Source organism: Dichotomopilus funicola (assembly GCF_033296635.1).
Source record: "Dichotomopilus funicola strain CBS 141.50 unplaced genomic scaffold C8A04scaffold_5, whole genome shotgun sequence".
Lineage (NCBI taxonomy): Eukaryota > Fungi > Ascomycota > Sordariomycetes > Sordariales > Chaetomiaceae > Dichotomopilus > Dichotomopilus funicola.
In genome coordinates, this window is record NW_026944026.1 from 395,552 (window position 1) to 415,375 (window position 19,824).

At 56.8% G+C, this 19,824-nt stretch overlaps 6 protein-coding genes across 6 annotated transcripts; 4 read left to right on the forward strand and 2 right to left on the reverse strand.

Moving 5' to 3' along the window:
- Window positions 1-2,214, forward strand: C8A04DRAFT_25171 (uncharacterized protein; the record flags this gene model as incomplete). Its single annotated transcript, XM_062779461.1, has 1 exon — window positions 1-2,214. The coding sequence occupies one exon, from the start codon at window positions 1-3 to the stop codon at window positions 2,212-2,214; it is 2,214 nt and encodes a 737-aa protein (XP_062640348.1).
- Window positions 2,215-2,813: 599 nt separating this feature from the next.
- On the forward strand, window positions 2,814-4,170 carry C8A04DRAFT_34528 (uncharacterized protein; the record flags this gene model as incomplete). Its single annotated transcript, XM_062782856.1, has 3 exons — window positions 2,814-2,899; window positions 2,991-3,315; window positions 3,367-4,170. The coding sequence occupies 3 exons, from the start codon at window positions 2,814-2,816 to the stop codon at window positions 4,168-4,170; spliced, it is 1,215 nt and encodes a 404-aa protein (XP_062640349.1).
- Window positions 4,171-5,388: 1,218 nt separating this feature from the next.
- Window positions 5,389-7,620, reverse strand: C8A04DRAFT_9358 (uncharacterized protein; the record flags this gene model as incomplete). The annotated part of the gene is made up of 4 exons (XM_062785454.1): window positions 5,389-6,750; window positions 6,794-6,836; window positions 6,874-7,127; window positions 7,366-7,620. 4 exons carry the CDS (start codon window positions 7,618-7,620, stop codon window positions 5,389-5,391), a joined length of 1,914 nt encoding a protein of 637 aa, XP_062640350.1.
- A 5,889-nt stretch (window positions 7,621-13,509) lies between these two features.
- C8A04DRAFT_25175 (uncharacterized protein) lies at window positions 13,510-13,825 on the forward strand (the record flags this gene model as incomplete). Its single annotated transcript, XM_062779462.1, has 2 exons — window positions 13,510-13,727; window positions 13,795-13,825. 2 exons carry the CDS (start codon window positions 13,510-13,512, stop codon window positions 13,823-13,825), a joined length of 249 nt encoding a protein of 82 aa, XP_062640351.1.
- A 736-nt stretch (window positions 13,826-14,561) lies between these two features.
- C8A04DRAFT_34535 (uncharacterized protein) lies at window positions 14,562-18,138 on the reverse strand (the record flags this gene model as incomplete). The annotated part of the gene is made up of 4 exons (XM_062782858.1): window positions 14,562-16,089; window positions 16,141-16,237; window positions 16,303-17,451; window positions 17,520-18,138. 4 exons carry the CDS (start codon window positions 18,136-18,138, stop codon window positions 14,562-14,564), a joined length of 3,393 nt encoding a protein of 1,130 aa, XP_062640352.1.
- Window positions 18,139-18,703: 565 nt separating this feature from the next.
- C8A04DRAFT_34536 (uncharacterized protein) lies at window positions 18,704-19,795 on the forward strand (the record flags this gene model as incomplete). Its single annotated transcript, XM_062782859.1, has 2 exons — window positions 18,704-19,067; window positions 19,188-19,795. 2 exons carry the CDS (start codon window positions 18,704-18,706, stop codon window positions 19,793-19,795), a joined length of 972 nt encoding a protein of 323 aa, XP_062640353.1.
- Between the last annotated feature and the right edge of the window lie 29 nt (window positions 19,796-19,824).

The window sequence follows — 19,824 nt, forward strand, 5'->3', positions numbered from 1 at the left end:
ATGCCCATCGCATCCACCGCCCCCGACCCCGCCCTCGCGCGCGCCCGCTCCCTGCGCAAACCCTCCTCGACCGCCCTGCGCAATAATAATGTGTCGCCGAGCCGCCGGGGCTTGTTGCCTGTTAAGAGTCAGGCTGGGGCTGGGACTGGGGCTGGGTTAACCAGGACTGGGACGCCTGGGCCGCCACGCACAGGAACACCGGCTCTGGGGCCGACGAGGACGGGGACACCAGGGCTGACGAGGACAGGGACGCCAGGGCCGGGAACGGGTTTGATGAGGCAGTCGTCGATGAAGGTGGCTGGCTCAGGTACGGCGGTTGGGAATGGGACAGATACGGGTAGTAGGGCGCCTACACGGCTGGGGAGGAGCGCGAGTTCGGCTGCTGCTACGGCTGGGGCTGGGGCCACGGCGGCGAGGAGTGCGCGACCGGTGTCGGGGGTTTATGGAGGGGGTGTGGCTGGGCGGGATGAACGACGGGTTACTCCTACTTCTACGTCGACGTCGACGTCCACTTCAACATCACGACCCAGTCTCGGAGCTGGTCTAACAGCAGCGCGTGAGACGAAGGATGGTGTACCCGCCCCCGGACACGCGCGCACCGCCTCGGCGCGACTGGCGTCTCTTTCCGGCCGGCCGTCAACGCCGGGTGTGTCAGCGGCTGTTGCGCGGCGGATGTCGTCCACTATGTCACTTGCTGGGCAGGCGAAAGCGGCAGCCGCGGGTAATGGTGCTGGTGCTGGTGCTGGTGCTGGTGCTGGCGGGTCAGGTGGTCCGGCTGGGCCTCGACATCTCCGGTCCAAGTCGTCTGTGATTAACGGTAGCAGCAGCCTCTCGGGCCCGACTATGCTGCGTCCCCCGTCACAGGCTTCGACTGCGAGTTCATCTACTACGACCACGACTACTACGGTATCCAGGAGTGACCGCGCCCGGCCACCACTGACGAGTGTCACGCGCCGCGCGCCTGTAGGGGCCGGGTCCGGGTCCGGGTCCGGGTCTACCTCTGCCGTCCCGCCATCACCGACTTCCGCCACTGCATCGCGCCGACCGCTGTCTCTGTCCTCACTCCCAGGCACCGGGCCAGGCCTCACCCGACGCCCGTCGGCATCCGCGAGGCCCAGAGCGGCTGGTACATCTACCCCCACCCCCACAGCCATGCCCACGACTGCGACCTTCCCCGTGTCTCCGACAAAACGCACCACCAACCCTAACCCTGCCGCCTCAACCTCAAATGTGACGGCGAACAACAACAACCCCCCCGAAACAACCCGCCTCCAAGCCGAGCTCCTAGCCCTGCACCTCCTGCACCGTGACGCACCCTCCGTACGAGCCGAGTGGATGGGCAGTGCGCGGGAGGTACTGCACGACCGGTTTGAGGCGCTCAAAGTGCGCGAGGACGGGGTGAGGGTGTTACGCGGGGAGGTGGAGGGCGCGAGGGTGGTGGGGGATTTGCTTGCTTGGAGTCATTTTGGAGTTGGGACTGGGATGAGTGGTGGGAATGGGCTAGAGGAGAAGGTCGCTGTGCTGGATGGGATTGTGTCGGGGTTGTGGGCTGTTGTTGGGGGTGGAGGATGTGATGATGGGGGGGATGAGACCGGAAGAGGAGGGGGAGGAGGGGGCAGGTATGAGAGGGTGGAGAGGGGATTTGAGGCTTGGGTTGGGGGGGTGGAGAGGGCGGTGCGTGGGAGGAGGGTGCTTGATGATGATGATGATGGCGGTGATGAGGACGATACCAACCCCAACGCCAAGCTGGATACTAATACCGACATCTTCCTCCCCCCGCTCTCTCCCGCCTGGCGCGAGGAACACGCCGCGCTGGTCCGGCGGCTGAATGAGTGGCGTCGGCAGTTGCGTGAGCTGGGGGATGTACCTGAGGTTACTCCCCAGCCACCACAGCAACACCCGGCGGCAGGAGAACACGGCGGAAATGCAGACGGGGAGGAAACCCAAAAAGGAGACAGAGAAGGAGAGGGAGAAGACGGGGGCTCAAGCCTCCGACGTATCCTAGCTGGTTGTCGGGCACTGGTGCATGGTATGTTGGATGAGCTGGCGCTGATGGAGACGGTGGAGGAGGAGGCGAGGGCGGATGAGATGGCGTGGGTTAGGGGGATGAATCGGCGGGGGGTTGATCAGCGGGAGGGGGTAAACGGCCTGGGGAGAGAAGGCGGCGTGGAAGTGGGTGTTTCTAGAGCGGGGGCTATTTGGAGGGCGTTGTGAGGGGGTTGTGAGGGTTATGGAAGTAGTGGTCATAGAGTTATGATGATGGTTATGATAATTGATTAGCGTGTGTGTATGTTTTACTTTGTGATTTGAGTGGAAGACAGGTGATAATGAGGCAGGTTGTGACTGAGATACAGAGGCGAGTGAGACACAGTGTAAGCAAGATGTAGAGGCTTGGGTAACATTGTTGAGGGAGAAATAGGGAGAAGAACGGGGGGGTGATCGAAGGAAAGGGGAACAGTGGGACAAAGATAACGTAGCTTGAGACAACGCAGAGTGGTGAAAGATGCTGCTGAGTGATACAATAATGTAGAACGGTGAAGGACGTTGAAGACAGCAGTGGGGACAAAAGTCAAGACACGGTATGAGCACGGTACGTGAAGCATCACGACACAGGAAATCGTCAAGCAAAGGGAAAGTAACAGCCAACCAACGTAAAACCCAACAAGAAAGGCAGAGCCCATGTAACGTAAGCCACCCGGATTTATATAATCGCCCTCTCGCCCACCATCCTCCTCTTCTCCTGTTCTGCTCCGACTCATCAACCTTCACACTACCCCCCGGGCACTGGAACAGTTATACGATTGAGTAGTAACATGTCCGGCGACGTGGCAGCGCCTAAGAAAATGCGGCCTAGCGAACGCTGGGCACCATTTGACGATTGGGACTACGGCGGAATGAGGTAGCGCCTGGAGGGATTCATGGCGTCCATCCAACAAGACGGCGCTGACGGAGCATGCCTCGGTCGTGCTCGGCTCACCTGCGTCCATGAGCGAACCCTTCTCCGCAGGCCAGTACTGGTGCTGTTTCGAGCTTGTCGCACCAGACGACGACCGCTTCCTTGTCGCGCGAGTTCGGCTGCCGAAACATCCCGAGAGTAACGCCACGGACGCGGACGAGGAGTACTTGATCCAATGCGAAGTTGCGGCAATGAAGTTCTTGCGAGCGAATTCCAGGACCGTCCCATTGCCTACACTCTACGCATACGAAGCGCCAGGATCTGTGAGGGCTATCAACGCAGGCGCCGCGTACATGCTCATCGAAGGATTCTATGGTAATTCTCTCCAAGACGTCGACCATAGTATTTATAATCTTCCTGTAAGTTTTCACCCTCTTTCACCTTATAGACATAGTTCTAACTCTTTGGAGGTGTCGACCCAAGAGCACATTTTTGCGCAATGGACGTCATTTCAGGCAGAGCTTGCCACTTTTACCTTTCCACAGATTGGCTCAATCTCACAATATTCCACAGATACTGGTCCTATCATTGGCGCAATCGCTACATCTTGGATTGACAGTCTTCCAGCCGCTGGCCCATTCCATTCCGGATGGGACTACTTCGTTGCCGTGTCAAAAGGTCTTGTCGCCCAGGCACTCGAAAAGAAGCGTTCTGGCATGGAGAATAACCAGTTTGCTACTCTTGGACCTCTCATCTTTCGAAATATCGTGCGCGACACGGAGATTTTCAAGGGCGATCTGAATCAAGGACCGTTTCACTCCAATCACATGGACATGGGCATGCAGAACATTCTCATCGACGACGATTTCAATTTCGTCGCCGTGATTGACTGGGAACTTGCGCAATCGGCGCCTTGGGAAGTGAATCACTGTCCCATGCCAATCCCGTTGATCTCCTCCGACAGAGAAACGGCAGAGATTCTCTACGATCCCGGACACACGGCCCATCGCAATATGCCCCGGCAGGTTGGAGCGAGATTACTGTACCGACAGAAGTTTCAGGAAGCAGAACAGGGGCTTGAAAAGAGGGGCAATCCACTGCGCTACTCAATTGCTGAGGTTCTTGAGGGAACAGCATCTAGGATCTACGGCGTGGTTGGAAAGATTGGCGTCTTTGATGGCATGGAGGAGGAGCTCACAGGCCCGGAAGCAGAACAGTACGTTCAGAGGCTGGGAGAGGAGATGGAAGGGGAGATGATTGCTGGGGTAAATTGAGGCGACCTTTGCTGCAAATATAAAGGGCATACAGATGGGCCCCGTTATCGCATGCTGAAGGGCATGGCGACTCAGACTCAAGTCCTTAATGAACATGAAGGTAGCCGTGCCAGACAAACTCCAACGAGTTGATACGTAGATGTCTAGAAAGCCAAATATATCGCATTAGATAGGGTAGCTAGGGCACAGGGCCAAAGGAGCGAATCAAAAATCGGCGTACCCGACAGCGACACAGGAATTCCAGAGGTAAACCCAACAAGTCAGAAATAAACACCACACCGAGTAACTCTAAGCCGCCCAGGATTAAAGGCGACACAGCGAGTTAACCAAAACCCCCTACAGAAACTAGCCCGAGGCCATGGGGATTTACCCAAACCTCCCCGGGGCCACGGGGCTTCACCGAACCCCCCCCGAAGGCTACTGGTAATTCATTCAAAACTACACAGCAGCGGCGGGACATCCCCCGAAAACAAGCCCCGGCCATGGGGGGATTCACCTAACCCTCCCCGAGGCCACAGGGCCGCACCAAAAACCGGCCCCAGCCACGGGGCATTCGACCGGAAGCGACCACGGGACTCAATCAGTAAGCGACCCTCTTCACCGATGGCGGGAATGGTTGAGAGAGGGTAAACATACCTACGTCGGGCTTCCATCCGCGTGGCGGCCATGGTGACGGCCCGGTGTGAGGAGGCCCGAGGCCGGTCCTGCGATGCGAAGCTGTGCGTCGGGTGGTTTGGAGCTGGCGATACTCCCGTCCCACCTGTGAGGTTCGACCTCCAAGGTAGGTAGGTAGGTGGTGGCGCGCAAGAAGCAGGCCACGGGGGATTCCCGGGAAGCCACGGGGCACGCTCCGAAAAAGCAGCCCGCGGCAGCGGGGTTTCAGGCCGAGGCGACGGGAATTCAGGCTGATGCAACGGGTACTCACCCAAAAATTAGGCCGGGGCAGCGGGCTATCAAGCCGCCGCGGCGCGGTCCCCCACACAAAAAAGGGCGGCAGCGACGAGGCTGTGCAAATCACCATCTAGTATAGATGGACAGACGGCGCAAACAAGCAGGCATTCACGGAGTCACAGAGAGAGCGATCACGGACAAGCGAGCACAAGAGCAGCGGAAAGATTTGTGAAACTCTTTGTATTTGCTAGAGTTGAAAGGGTGAGACCAGAACGACCTAAGAAGAAAGGCAACGCGGAACTGTCGCAGTTTTACTGCCTCCAAAATTTACTGCGTCGGAGGCAGCGGCAACGACGGATAGCTGACGCGAGAGCCGCTACCGTTGCTCCCGCTGCCGTTGCTGCTGCTAGTGGCCCCAGCCCCGGCGCTAGACAGCATCGGGTCGATGCGGCCCTCGTCGTCCGACGACGACGACGACGCAGACGGCGTGCGACCGCCAGAACCGCCAGCCACAGAACTAGACTCCTCGTACTCGCGGTGGTCGAGGCGGTGGCGCAGGTAGTTGCGCAGGAATTCGACCGTGCGCATGTTATGGACCCAGTCGTCGTAGCTTTCCGACTCTCCGGCCTCGGAGGACTCTTCGGAGGGGGAGCTGACGGCGCCGCCTGACTCGGCAGCGGCACTAGGGCCGGTTGCGGTGGGATGAGCGCTGCTGGTGGGCGAGCGGAGAGTAGGAGTGCGCGAACCGTCGCGACGCAGGTGGCTGCCGCCGCTGCCGCTCGCGCTCTGGAGCATGCCGCCCGACAGACGGCGCTCGTTATGGGCGAACGTGGAGCCGAGGCCGGCGGCCGACGGGTACGGCAGGTTGGGGCGACTTGGCAGGCTCGGGTACGAGACCGAAGCGGAGCTGTGGCGGGAAGACGGAGACAGACCCGCGGAGGAGGCGGTCGGCGAGTGGCCCGAAGTGTACGACAGGTTGCTAGACGGCGGGGTGACCGCGGGCGTGTTGGATGACGCGCTGATGGGCGACATGACTTGGGCAGCGGAGACACCATACGGGTCAGGAGCGGCCGGGCGTGTGACATAGCCGGGCGAGTGGTGGCGCATATCGACCTGTGAGTAGTGGGCGTGCTGCGGGGATCCCGAGTTGTCGTAGATGGTGGCCTGCATCTGCTCCAGCATGTGGTCAAGCTGCTGCAAGTCTTCCTTGGTGCGCACGTTGGGCATCGGCGGCAAGTAGTAGTGCTGTGTCAGAGGGCCGGGGCCATGGGAAGAAGCACCGCCGGGGGCGCCCAGCGTGTGCGGGGCCTGCGGCATGTACTCGGCAGCCAGACCGCCGCCGGCATGCATGGGGAGCGACTGGTGGATCGGCATGAGCGAGCGGCCGATCTGAGCATACGAACGCGGGTCAATCTGGGCGCGCTTAACGCTGCCAAAGAAGTCGTTCAAGGTGTCGGCCTCACGCTTGCGCGAGGCATCGCCGAAGCCGGCAGCCTGGTGGCCAATGTAGTCCGCACGGGAGCCGCCCATGGCCTGAGAGTAGTACATGGGGGCATGGTACGCCTGGGGGGGAGGGCCCTGCTGCTGGTGGCCGTAGTAGGCAGGCTGGCCGTTGTGGCCGAAGTGGCCGCCCGAGTTGCCGCCGCGCATGTGTCCGTTATGGTCGTAGAAAGGAGCCGGAGCTAAAAACTCGGTCAGCAAGGGCTCAAAAACATACGTCCGTTACGAATACTTTTACGAGACGAGAGAGAGATTTGGAACTTACGTTTGCCCGCCTGGGGAGCACGGTAGCCGGGGTGCATGCCGCCGGACTGGTCCTGCTGGGAACGGCCACCGACGAGCACCGAGTCATCGGCATGGGTCTTGACATGCTTCTTGAGATCCTGAGGACGCTTGAACGATTTGCCGCAGAAATCGCACTTGTGAGGCTTGAGGGGCACATGGACCCGGATATGCGATGTAATGTGGTCGCGCTTGACCGTCGTAGTGCGGCACTGGTTCCACTGGCAGGTCAGGTTCAGATTGTTGGTGCTCTTACGGCCGACATGTTTCTCGCATATGTGCTCCTATTTTGGGTTAGCATGTCTATTAATGTTTGAAGCGATATTCGAATCGAACGAGATCCGACGCGACCCAAACGTGTTTGAATTCAATTTTCAACCCGATTTCTTTTCGGGGTTTAAAATGTGTCCGACACGACCGGTCGCGAGAGTCGCAAGATTGCAAACATCGCGATCGGTTTTTCAAGTTTCGGATGCGTCCGACTCCAGATGTCGCGATTTCAATCAAACGGAATCAACTTACGTAGAGTGCCTCAGCTGAACCAAAATGGTCCTTGCAAGTGCCCCAGTGGCAGACCAAGTTATCGTCCTGGCCGGCGCTAGAAGCCGAACTAGCCGTGGCGCCGGTAGACGGGGCCGGAGTGTTGTCAGTCGAAACGGGGTCCGAAGGGCCCGAGGCGGCCGCAGTGCCGGCAGCCGACGCGGCAGTGGACACAGCCGGAGCTGCACCAGCACCGTCCGGTGCAGGCGTCTGCGTCGAGGGCGCGAGACCAGACATGGCTCGTGCGTTGTTTGATTGTGCTTGTTATGTTGTGCGGTCGGGTAAGCCTCGGTGAAAGCTCGGAGTTTGTGGGATCGGGTAAACCTCGGGTTTGGGATTGAGGTGGTGGGGTTAAATGGAAAACTGGTGCGTGCACCAGAAATTTGTGGGTTCGGCCGAAGAAAATCCGGGAAGGTGGGGCAGGGCTCGGTGGAGCCTCGGGATTCGACCGTGTTTTTCCGTTCCGAGGCCACAAAGAAATCTTCTGAGGTGGTCCCACTTTTTACCAAGAACGCCCAGAGTTGAATGACTGCTTGCAGCAGGAGTGCCAAGGCCAAGAAACACGCCCTGCCAGTTGCAGCACTGGGCAAAAAAAGAGACAACGAGCGTTGCCAAGATATCAAGAACGAAGAGAAGTGCGACAAAACAACCTTCGTCGCAACTATTCAGCGAGAACAACAAAACTTGCGACAAAATAGGCGTCTTTTCGTCTGTTTTTTCGAGATGCAAGAGGAAAAATCGATCATCAGTCGACTTGAGCAGAACAGCGGGTCGTTCTGTCTTTATTACGCCTTCTCTCTCATGGCAGTAACATTGGCAGTCCTCTTGGCAAAGCCTTGGCGGTCTGGGCCTCTCTTGCCAAGACAAATCTCATTGGCTGCACCTGGCCTCCTCGGGCCGCTTAGGGTACCTGCTGATAGGCGAGTCGCACAGAAAGCCCAACCCGTGCCACACCAAAAACTGCTGTCGCCCGCCCAGATCGCCACCCAAACGCTGCCCCCAATTCAGGACTGCACTAACAGCACGACTTCCACTGCCAAGCCATGCCAAGGACCGCCAAGTAACAGCCAAGGCTTGGTATTTGCAGGTGAGGTCTTGGCAGCGCTCATTGCCCCCCCATTACCCTTGCTTCCTGGTCACACGCTTTGCCCAGAAATGCCCAGGCCCCTCATGTGCCTTCATTCTCCTGGTGCCTCCTTCCTGGAAGTTCCTGAGCGTCCGGCTCATTTATGTCATTTGTCAATTGTGTCATTTCCGTGTTGTGTATTTTGGCAGGCGCGTTGTTTCTCGTGCATATGGGGTTTTGCAGGCCGGTTCGCACGGCTGTTTCCTTTTCGAGAAACGGGTCGCGCCGGCACCCGTTGACTCGTTTCCCGTTGTGCCGGATATCCCCTCCAGAGAAAAAGCACTACAAACAGCAGATCTCGGGTTCTTTGGCCGTTCTGATAAGGCACTTCTCTTCGTAGGGTAAACCTGTCCACTCACAGCATCACTCATCTCCGGCATCTCCTGCCCGATCGCGACATCCCAGATAATCCCCTCTTTGACGAAGGCTTGTGAGGCTCCTGATGCCGCGCCCACTCCATGCCAAGCTTTGCCGATGAGGCCAAGAGATCATCCTCCGCGCGCCAAGCGCTTGGCAACCCCGTCTTCCCCGACTCCCGCCCGCCGCTTCAGCCAAATCCAGCAAATCCCATCGGTCTGGGTCTCGCACAGCCCCCTTTCTCGCTTGGAAGCCAAGGAAGCCAAGAAACTCTTCTGTCTCTCTCTCCGCGAAAATGCCCACTCCAACCGGTTGCGCCAACGTCCCAGGTGCCTCGTTTGGTGCGGCTGCTTCGCCTTGCGGAACTCGGCGGCCTTTTTTTGTCTTCTCGGCGCGCCGCGAGTCAGGTCTGGGCAAAACACACGCAAACTACACGTGGGATGGGGAAGGGATGTTGGACAAACAAAAGTCGTCATCTCATCATTGTTTTGCCTGAGCACATCAATAATCAATCTGATCACCAGCTTCCTCCGGCCCGGTGCCAGCTGGTCGTCTCGATTCATGGCTCGCCACAGCTGTCATCAGTGAACGGAGCTGTCAGATCGATCGGTCAGCGGCTGTCAACAAGCAGACCTCTATGAATTGCCAGCCTTCGGCTCTGCGCTCCGCATGACATGTTTGGTGCCCGCGTTTCTTCTTCTCCCGGAGAAATCCCGAAAACCCCCACCAACCCCTCATGATTATCAGATTGTCTCTCTCGATCCTTGTCACCACGTCCGCATCCTGCCAAGCAGCTGAACATGTGAATATCTCTGGGGGCATTATCTGATGCGGGAACTCGACAGTGTCACTTGCGAATTTGAAATACACGTAGGTTAAGTTGAAACGCCAACAAAACGAAAACAACTGAAGTGTTTTTTACAACCCCCAAAATAGCATTTTACTACAGTCCCGCCGCACCTTTTAAACCTCTCGGAGAAACCCTCCGTTTCTTTCGCTTTACACAGTTAGCCAAGTTCTCCCCAAGCGACTCTCATAGTACAGAGTACACCACACGTAAATGATAAGTTATTCGTCAACCTCACACTTCCCCAACTTCCCCATCCATCAAAATGCTTCTCGTCCTCCTTGGCACCGTCGCACCCCCACCCCCTCTTGGCCCTTCTTGGCCCTTCTTGGCCCGGAGGCTCCTTGGCATGCCCTTGGCAGGCCCTTGGCTTTTCTTCCCTCCCGGGCCCCTTTCTTGGCATTAGTCGTCTGTCTCCGAGGTCCCTTGGCGTCAAGGCCCTTGGCGGTCCTTGGCTTCTTGGCCTCATTCTGGGCGAGGTCTTCGTGATTCTGGGCGGTTTCTCAGGCTGGTTCTCGGTCTTCGCTTGGCAAATCAGAGGGAGAGGGAGAATGAGCCGTTGTTCTCGCCGGCCAAGCTTCCAAGCCTTCCAAGCCATTCACTGCCTTCGTCTTCACTCTGTTTGTCTCTCTCTCGGACTTCTCCAGGTTCTTGGCCTGCTTGGCTGGCCTGAGTGTTCGTCTTCTCCCGAACGAGCCTACCATATTCCATAGACTGTTCGCTGTTCTCATTGTCTCTGACTGCGGGTACTAATAATACTCCAAACAATCGCCTTTCTTGGCCTCCCTTCCCTTCCCTTCCGCCGTTTCCCGTTTCCCCTTTTGTCTTCAAGGCGTTTCTCTGCACTAGTATTCCGAATTCGTACCATGCCCACATGGCCACATGGCACTCACATGCGGGCACACGCGGGCGGACACACCGAGTCCAAGCCCTCCTAAGACATTCTTCCCCCTTAACGTTAGTTATTGCGTGAGTGCCGTGCCCAAGACGCCGAGATTGTGTCTGGGCAGGACGGAATGGGGTGGGATGCGAGGTGGTGGGCTGGATAATAGGTGGGGGGGGGCTGATATCGACCAACGGGAAGATAAGGGTTGTCTCTGGCGAGACATTTCAGGCCAAATTAGGTTGACGGGCTCGTATTTGAGCCGTTGAACGCGGGAAATCTGACAGAAGATTAGTTCTAGGATACGTACATAGTATTCCGTGGGGCGGGTGCCTGGGCCATCTAAAGTGCTACATGCCCTGTAGCTTCTGTAGACCGAGACCTACTTTTGAATCGAAAAAGTCGGGGCCTTGGGGTCTTGAGATGGACTTTTTGAAGAAGTAGGGGAAGAGGCTGGGAAGGGAAACAGAAAAAAATTCAAGAAAAGCAGATGACAACAACAGAAGAGGGACCAACAGAAAAGGAAAAAGAAAACAGAGAAGACAATGGTAAATCGGTTGTACCTTGAGATAGCAATGAAGCACGAATAAATCTTAGAAACCGGTGGGTTAATAAATTTTCAAGGTACTGGGCCATGATCGCAGAGAGATGTAGAGTCGCGATGTTCCCGCGTTTAAGCTGGAGACCCAACATCGTTTTGGTGTCGCCTGGTGAAATCGGCTGTCTAACTGATAGATAGAAGGTTACTGACCCGTTCCAGACAAGAGCAGTGGGCTGGTTGAGATATGTGGATGCCGAGATGGAGCATTAGCTTGCTTTCCGGCTCACACTATCGTTTTCTATCTCTCCTGTGATGGCTCTGCGATATGTCACTGGCGGTGTAGTAGACGCTAGAGAAAAAGACTAGCCTCAAGGTTCGACAGAGGGGGGTTTCGAACCAACTACCTAGTGTAACATCTCTAGGTGCCACTCTCCGAGGGAACAGAGCAACCCTTTAGACAATGTTCCAGCCCGTCAGCGGTGATGAAGAAATCTCCCCGATAATGGCGGTGGGGGTTTGGGGTAACTATCCACGCTGGGACTTGTTCTCCGATGTAAACATTTAAAAAACGTCGCCAGCCAGCTAACGCCGAGGTCGATGCCACGTATCTAGTTATTTTCTGCCGTTTACTGAAGATTATCGAGTGAAACATGTTATATGTGTATACATACAACGGGTACAGACAGACTCCCGGGTCAATAGTAGCTGCGTAGCCCCGCGGGCGGACCATCCTTAGCTCAAAGAGCAGGCATCTCAGCGAATCTCTAGTGTGTATCCATCTCGACTGGGTGGCAGCCATGTACATCCATACCGTAGGGATAATGGTGGTAGTAGACCTGGCTGGGGTTGGGAGGGGTTGAAGTGGCTATTGAAGTGGGTGTTAAACACGGTGTGGCGGGGAGAGACATAGTTGAGGATGAGGCGGACGACGCGACGCCTGTCAAGGAGGCCAACTTACGGGTCGTGGAGACGGAGAACGGCGTGTCGGTGATGTTGAAGTAGGGCGTGTAAATGGCCGCTGCGTTCATGTTTAACGGATTGTCGGCGTCGCCGTCCTTGAGGCACGTGTAAAGACATTGGAGGCAGATAAGGTGAACTGTTACAGCTGAACTTGCTACTTGAACTCGATTTTCGGGCCATTTGTGACGTCTGGGCACACTGCAAGGTAGTTTAGGTTAGCGGAGCGCAGGAATTTGAGATTTGAGTATCGACTATCGGTTATCGGCCATCGGCCATCGACCATCGACAGAGGCACGCCGTAGTAAAATCGGTAGTAAAATCGCGGTCCGCCCGCAGCTTCAAAATTGTTGAACCATCTCGTTCGACAGGGTGCGAGGGCGTCACAAGAGGAACTCCATGCTATGTGACGGAGAAAGAAAACAAAAGCGGTGGACGGTCGGGTCCAAATGTCGTCTAACTAGGCAGATATCCTCTCGCCCCAGGCGAGCCATGGCCCATGGGCTCTAAAATTATCCTCCAGAACTGTGGGTGGGTCGGCTGAATGAGCTGCTGCGGATGCAAATCTGTGTCTCTACGTAGTGTTCATAGTCCATAGCTGCGGCGCGCAAAGGTTGCAACGATGCACTTTGCCATTACTCAATTGGTGCCGTGGGTGCGTGGCTTGCGTGATGCTGCCCCTCAGCTGAGTGGTCCCTCAGCTCTCGAAGTTCCGATGTTCCCTCGCCCGAGTGGGGCATTTCTTTCGGGATGAATCTCTCAGCCATGCTGACCTGACCTTGGCCAATCGTCCGTATAGCCAATCTCGAGTCGTCGGCGCTCATTCCGATGGGCATCCAGGTGATTTTCAATGCACCTGCAGCTGGTCAGCTAGTGTAGACCCGCCGTGGGCTGACAGATCGGAACACGGCGGGCTTCCGGTGTTGAGGAGGGAGTAGTACAAAACTCATTGACGGTCTGCTACTTTCCCCAAAGTACGAAGTACTAGTACGTTTACTTGTGCTCATTGCCATTTTCATGCTAAACGTCAGACCAGACCATCTCGCAGTGCATTAAATTGTCTGCCGGCTGTTTCCCGAGCGTACTTGGTTCATGCCTCTAGCTTCTTACTGTTCTTCTTGGGAGAGAGAGAAAGAGAGGAATGACGTTGGTGGATGGTCCCTGCAGGTTGCAGCCAAGCAGGGTTGGGCAGGGTCTTGGCGATCGAACCAAGCCACAGATCGATCGATCGATGACGTAGTGACGATGGAGAGGGGTCAAGGGGGTTCAACAACCAACTCCACTGCTGCTAAAAGGTATATTTAAATGAGTCTCTTCAGCTGCCTTCATCTCCCCATTCCACATCCAGCCAGACTCACCTTGAACACTCAACACCTTACACATAAACCCACAAAAACCACCACACATCCACCATCATGAACCACCTCAGCAACCTCACTGGCGGTGCCACCGGCGGCGCTGCCAACCCCGGTGCCGGCGCGGGCGCCAACGCGGGCGCCAACGCGGGCGAGCACAAGGACTATGGCGACAAGGTCTTTGACGCGGTCGCCAAGAAGTCCGGACACAACGTCAACGCCAACACGGCCGAGAAGATCACCGACGGTGCGCGTGGTTTGTTTGAGAAGGCTACTGGGTAAGTTTTGGTCCCTACGGCGCTAGTGTGCTTGAGAAAAGATGGCTGACAAGAATGGTGATAATAGCAAGAAGGTCAGCTCCAAGATCTCCAACTAAGCAGTGCGCATGGAGAACGTCTTGGCAGGGGAGGATGGATGATAGATACCCAGGGGAGCATGCCACGTTGTAATTAAATCAATGGTTATTCCCAATGAACTTTACGAGGCAACGATGTCATATTGCAAGACAGTACTGCTCCATACTCGCATGTGATACAGAATAGGCACCGTGCTAAGAGTGAACGTGGGAGCTTTTCCCGATTCCGATTCAGCAATGTGGTCTTGGTTTATCACCGGCCCATGGCCTGGTCACAGGGGAGATTTTGATTCATCAAATATGGCCATTAGTATCGGTCTATCGACTATGTGATCATGCTCAGGCACAAAGGGCGGGCTAAGAGTGCTCTGAGGTGAACAAAAAGGGGTAAAAGAACACGAGGGTTAGGGTTGCACAAGCTATTCCCGGCTTGGACTTGCTGGTTCGTCCGGTATATTCGACCTAGCTATGTTAGCTAGGTAGGTACTCTGAGTTACTTAGTCGGCGTTCTCTGAGTTGCTAACGTTAATTTCTGAGTTGCTAACGTTAATTTCTGAGTTGCTAACGTTAATTTCTGAGTCGCCCACGCACGCCAGTTTCTCTGACTTGCTATAAATTACCAGATAGATAGATGGCCTAGATAGATGGATATACAATAACCGCCCAGACACCACCCATACCTAACTACACCCACCACCCACCCTCCTCCCATCTACAGCGAGGAGTAAGTCGTGAATAAGCGAGTAAGTCCCTAAGACTAATACTCCAACTCCTCATTAACCCTCGTATTACACAAACACCTGCACTCGGGCACCGGACACTCCCTGTGCCTTGCAAACCACTCCCTCGCGTGGTCCAAATGCAACACATGTCCACACGCCGCACAAAATGTCGGGAATCGACCCGTTCCTCTAGTATCCCCTACTACTCCCCCTCCCACTCCTATGCCTAACCCTCCTACCCCTCTTCCGCCTATCCCTATCCCCCCTGCGCCTATCCCTGGGGCTGTGCCAGGGCCGGTGGTGGAGAAGGAGGAGGTGGTGGTCCGGGGCATACCGACGACTTCGAGACAGACGACGCAGCGGGGGAGGTTTTGTTTGCAGCTGGGACAGCTGATTCCCGAGGCGACCATTTTTTCGGTGTAGGGGTTTGCTTCTTGTTGGGCGTGTTTTGGTCGGGGGTGATGTTGTTGGTGTTGCTGCTGGTGGGGGTGTTGGTGTTGAGGGTGCTGGGGATGGGGTTGGGAGTGTTGCTGATGGGGGTGTTTCTGACGTGCCCTTGAGCTGGTACCGGAAGAGGTAGACGACAAGAAAGCAGGCGTCGCCCCCTGACTGCCCCCCGTCAGTGGGGGCAACGACTCCGTCTTAAACTCCACATCGCAATACACACACCTCAACCCGATCTGCCGCGGTGGCGGGGCAACAGTCGGACGACCGTGGTGTTTACTGCGCAGGGTGGACTCGACATCAAACTTGGCCCTGAAAAAGAACGCGCGATGGCGCTGGAGGTACGCGCGGTAGGCGTTGCGCAGCGCCGTAGCCCGAATATCGTCGATGAAGCGCGGGGCGCAGACACCCAGGAGCAAGGCAGCGGTCTGGGTGTCGTGGAACTTGTGCACGTAGCGGGCGAGGATGTCGACGAGGGGGTCGGTGATGCCCGTGAGGATGATGCCCTTGATGTCGCCCGTGTCGATGGCGGCGGTGAGTTCGCGGGAGAGCCAGGCGGTGAGGGCGTCGTCGGAGAAGTGGCGGACGGCGACGAAGCAGCGGTCGCGCAGGGGGAGGGTTCGCTGGTCGGCGATGACGGCCCAGTCGCCGGTGGCGATGACGGCGGAGATGGCGCGCAGGTAGGGGTCGGTTTTGCAGGCGATGCGCTCGTCGAAGTCGAGGGCGGTTTTGGTGTCGTCGTCTTTGTCTCCGGATTTGCCGATCAATTGTAAGGCCAGCGAGACGAATAGTAGCTCAGGATGCTCGGTGCTGGCGACCTTGAGCACCTGGACGGCCCCTTTGGTGTCGCCGCGGAACAGAGCGTGGGCAGCGACCATGGTGTACCAAGTCGACGGTCTTTTCACAGTAGAACCCGACAGCGCCTCCCTGAACTCGGCGCCGTACGGCCGGCCGAGGGTGCACACGGCGAGGCACATCTCACGGTGGTGCACGCGTTTGGTCTCGACGGTGCCGTCAAACTTGGGCACGCCGAGTTTCTTGTTGATGGCGTTGAGGCAGCGCTCCCAGCCGGCCTCGTCGGGAGGCCTCGAGTCGTCGGATAGTCGTCTTTCCGGTTTGCTCCCTGGGATTGTTAAATGGATGCATGAATATGGCTGTCAACATGAGCACGTACCTAGGTTATTGGTCCAGATGTTGTGCACGCCCATGTACCCGATGTCCAAGGGATACGACATCATGCCGCCTTCGGTCGCGGCCTCTTCCGCTCCTGTTCTAGTCAGCCATGTCTCCTTTCTACAGGGGGGGAATGAGGGAAAAGGAGAGCAAAAATACCAGCAACCCAAACCCAAACATCAGTCAACCACGGATCATCCGCCACAATCTTCTGATTCTTCCCAAAATCAAACCGATACCCCTCCTGCGCACGCAACAGCATAGTATGATCCAATGCAAACCGCTCCTTAGCCGACAATCCCGTCAACTCCCTCGCCTCAGTCAACAAACGCTCATGCCGTTCCCGCTGGGTCAGCAACATGGCGTCCTCTGGCGGCCGCTCCTGGCCCTGGTTCCCGGCTAGCCGCAGGGCTTTGAGCTTGTCGGCTATGGTGGTGGCTTGGTCGAAGAGTAGAGAGGAGGAGGTGGGAGGGTTGGCGTTGTTGGTTACCAGGGCAGGGGTCGAGGGGGCGTCCGGGGCGAGGCTCTTTTCGACGAGGGACCGGATGCTGGGTTTGTGTGGGCCGAATAAGGGGATGTCGTCTGATAGGGCTTGCTCGGTGAGTAAGGGGCCGAAGATGTCGCGGGCGGAGGAGGCTTCAAAGTGCATCAGGTCTTGGTAGTCTGCCCCGTCCGGCTGTCCCCGATGCGGCGGCTGCCAGGGAACCAAACTAAACGGATATTCCGCCGTAAACGACGGCTTCTCCAGCACATCAAACGCCCCGCTCGCTCTCAACACCAACACCCGCGGCTGCGGCACCGGCGAGCCCATCGTAACCCAGTCAAACGACACAATCTTATCATTCTTCCGCCCGGGCTCCGCATACCGTGGATCCAGCTCATACGACCGCGCAACCTCCAACAACTCCGGACTTCCATCGACCCGGCCCTCGGCTTCGACATGCTCCCGACGCAGGTTCAGCACCCGCAGCTGGCCCGTCCGTGATAAAACCCCCAGCATGCCGCGGTGGTCGCGGCAGAAACGCAGGGCGCGGATGAACGAGTTCTCGCTCTCGCTGTCCGAGGCGCGCGTCTCGTCTTGCACGGCGCGGTCGAGCCACACGGCGCCGCCCCAGGGCCGGCCGTCGTGGCCGACTGCGCTGGCGTAGGCTGGGCTGGCCGAGTGTCGGTTCATGGCCCGGCGGTCCCAGATCATGACGCCGGGGAGGTCGAGGGCGGAGGAGGCGAAGTAGTTTTGGTCGGCGTAGTCGATTGCGAGGTTGTTGCAGCATTTGGTTTGGAATTGGGCCACGGGGCCCTGGCTGTGGTCTGTTTTTATGTGTTAGTAGCCCTCCTTTAAACGTTTAGACTGAGAGGAGATAGTGAGAGAGAAATACCTCGCAAATCATGAATCCTCAACCCCTGCCCCTTAACCCCCGCCACCAACACATTCGGATTATCCTCGAAAAACCGCACACTCGACACCGACGCATTCAACTCCAACCTCTCCACCGGCTCCGACGGCAAACCAACCCCGATCGGGAACCCTCCTATACTGCCATTCCCACTCCCACTCCCGCTCCCATTCGTCCCAGAACCAGAACCAGACAACCGACTAACATCCCAAATATGCAAACAAGTATCACTCCTCACCCGATCCAACGCCACCGCCAACCTCCCCGCCGTATTAAACGCCACCGCCTGACACGTCCGTGAAATCTTCAGCCCCAACTCCAAATACGCATTCGAATTATCATCCACCCGCAGCAGATTCACCACACCTGTCGACGTGCCCACAGCCACCAATCCGGGGACGGTAGGCGACCAGTCGTAGGTGGTGAGGGGCGGGAAATCGTCGTGTTTGGCGAGTTTGCGGTGTTCGAAGCGGCCGTTGGAGCGGGCCAGGCCGGTGGGCTCGTAGAGTTGGATGACTCGGTGTTGGAGGTTGATGTGCAGGAAGGAGTCGCGCGAGGCGTGGGGGGACCAGCGGATTAGGCCCGAGTCGGAGCGGTCCATTTTGGATTTTTTGGGGGGGGGTTGAGTAGGAGAGATTCAGTTATTTGAGAGGAGAGAGGTATGAATAGAAGTGAGTGAATGTGGGACTCGAGTTGATGAATCGAGCTTCGACCGAGTTGAGTTGGACCGAGTTGAACTTGGACTGAAATCAACCGGTCCTCATTCCCGTCATCCGGTTTAATGCTTCACTGCCATACATCAAGGGAAACTTATCTCGAGTCGAGCATGGTCATACCGTGGACTGAGTTGACTGAGATGATGGACTGAGATGAACGTTGTAACTGTGAGCGAGTACTGTGAGCTCAGAACTGAGAGCTGCCCTGAAAAGGAAGTGGGGCGAGCTAGACAATCTGAACAGTCCATGCACTGTACTTTGCACTGTATCAAAACCCTAACCCTGACATACTCCCGGCAGGCATCTTGCAGGGTCCAAAATTTCGAGAAAGTCCCGACAATCGCCAAACTTCAACCTCCATTCCAACAAACGTAATCACAACCAAAAGCCAAACCCAAAAACCAAACGGCAAAAGCCAATCCCACAAACCACAAAAGTCAAAAAGTCAAAATGGGCACCAAAAGAACCCACCCACCCTCCACCCCCTACGAAAACCCCGCCCGCAAACGCCTGCGCACCACCTCCTCCTCCTCCTCACACCAAAACCAGAACCCGCACCACCGCCGCAAACAAACCCCCACAGCCCCCATCGACCTAGACAGCCTAACCGCCATCAAGAAACGCGCCCGGGCCATCGAACGGCTGCTGGCGCGGGGAGGTGGCAGCGATGGTGCCGGGACCCTCCAGCTGCCGGCTACGAAACAGAAGGATTTGGAAAGGGAACTGGCGGCGCATAGGCAGCGGATTGAGGGGGCGAGGGAGAAGAAGGAGAGGAGTAGGATGATTGGACGGTATCATATGGTGCGGTTTTTTGGTATGTCTCCCCCCTTTACTCGCTCTGTCCCTCTCTTGCAATGCTTCTGTTGGAAATGGGGTTTGGAAATGAGGAAGTGAAGAGAGAGGGTGGCTAATAGAATGGATGAATCCGGAGTAGAAAGGAAAAAAGCCCTCCGCTTCACCAAGCAACTGGCCAAACGCCTCGCCCAAGCCACCGACCCCGCCGAAGTAGCCCAGCTGCAGGCCGACCTGCACGTGGCGCAGGTCGATGTGGATTATGCGGTCTACTTTCCGTTTATGGAGCCTTACATCAGCTTGTATGCCGGCGTAACCAAGGAGGAGAAAGGAAAAGGGGAGGATGATACAGAGGTGAATGGAAATGAGACGAGTACAGCAGCGCAGTATTTAAGGACGCCACGGCCGGCGATGTGGAAGGTTGTGGAGAAGACGAGGGAGCAGGGGAAGGCTGCGTTGGAGAGGTTGCAGAATCGTCGGCTGGTGGGGGAGTCATCTGCTGGTGACTCGGCTGGAGGCTCGGCTGGAGGCTCGGCTGAGGGAGGCGTTAAGACGATGAGAGGTAAAAAGGTAAGAAGTGAAGAGATGGGAGGTCAAGAGATGGGAAGTAAAGAGATGCCAGAGAAGGGTGGGCGGAGAGAGAGGCGGGCTAGAGAGAGGGAGGAGAGGGCGAAGAGCGGACGGGGTAATCAGACGAAAAATGAGGCTGAGAGGGCCGAGGAGGATAGTGATGGAGAATTCTTTGAGTAAAACTGCTCATGGACTGTTGAGTCCAGGCC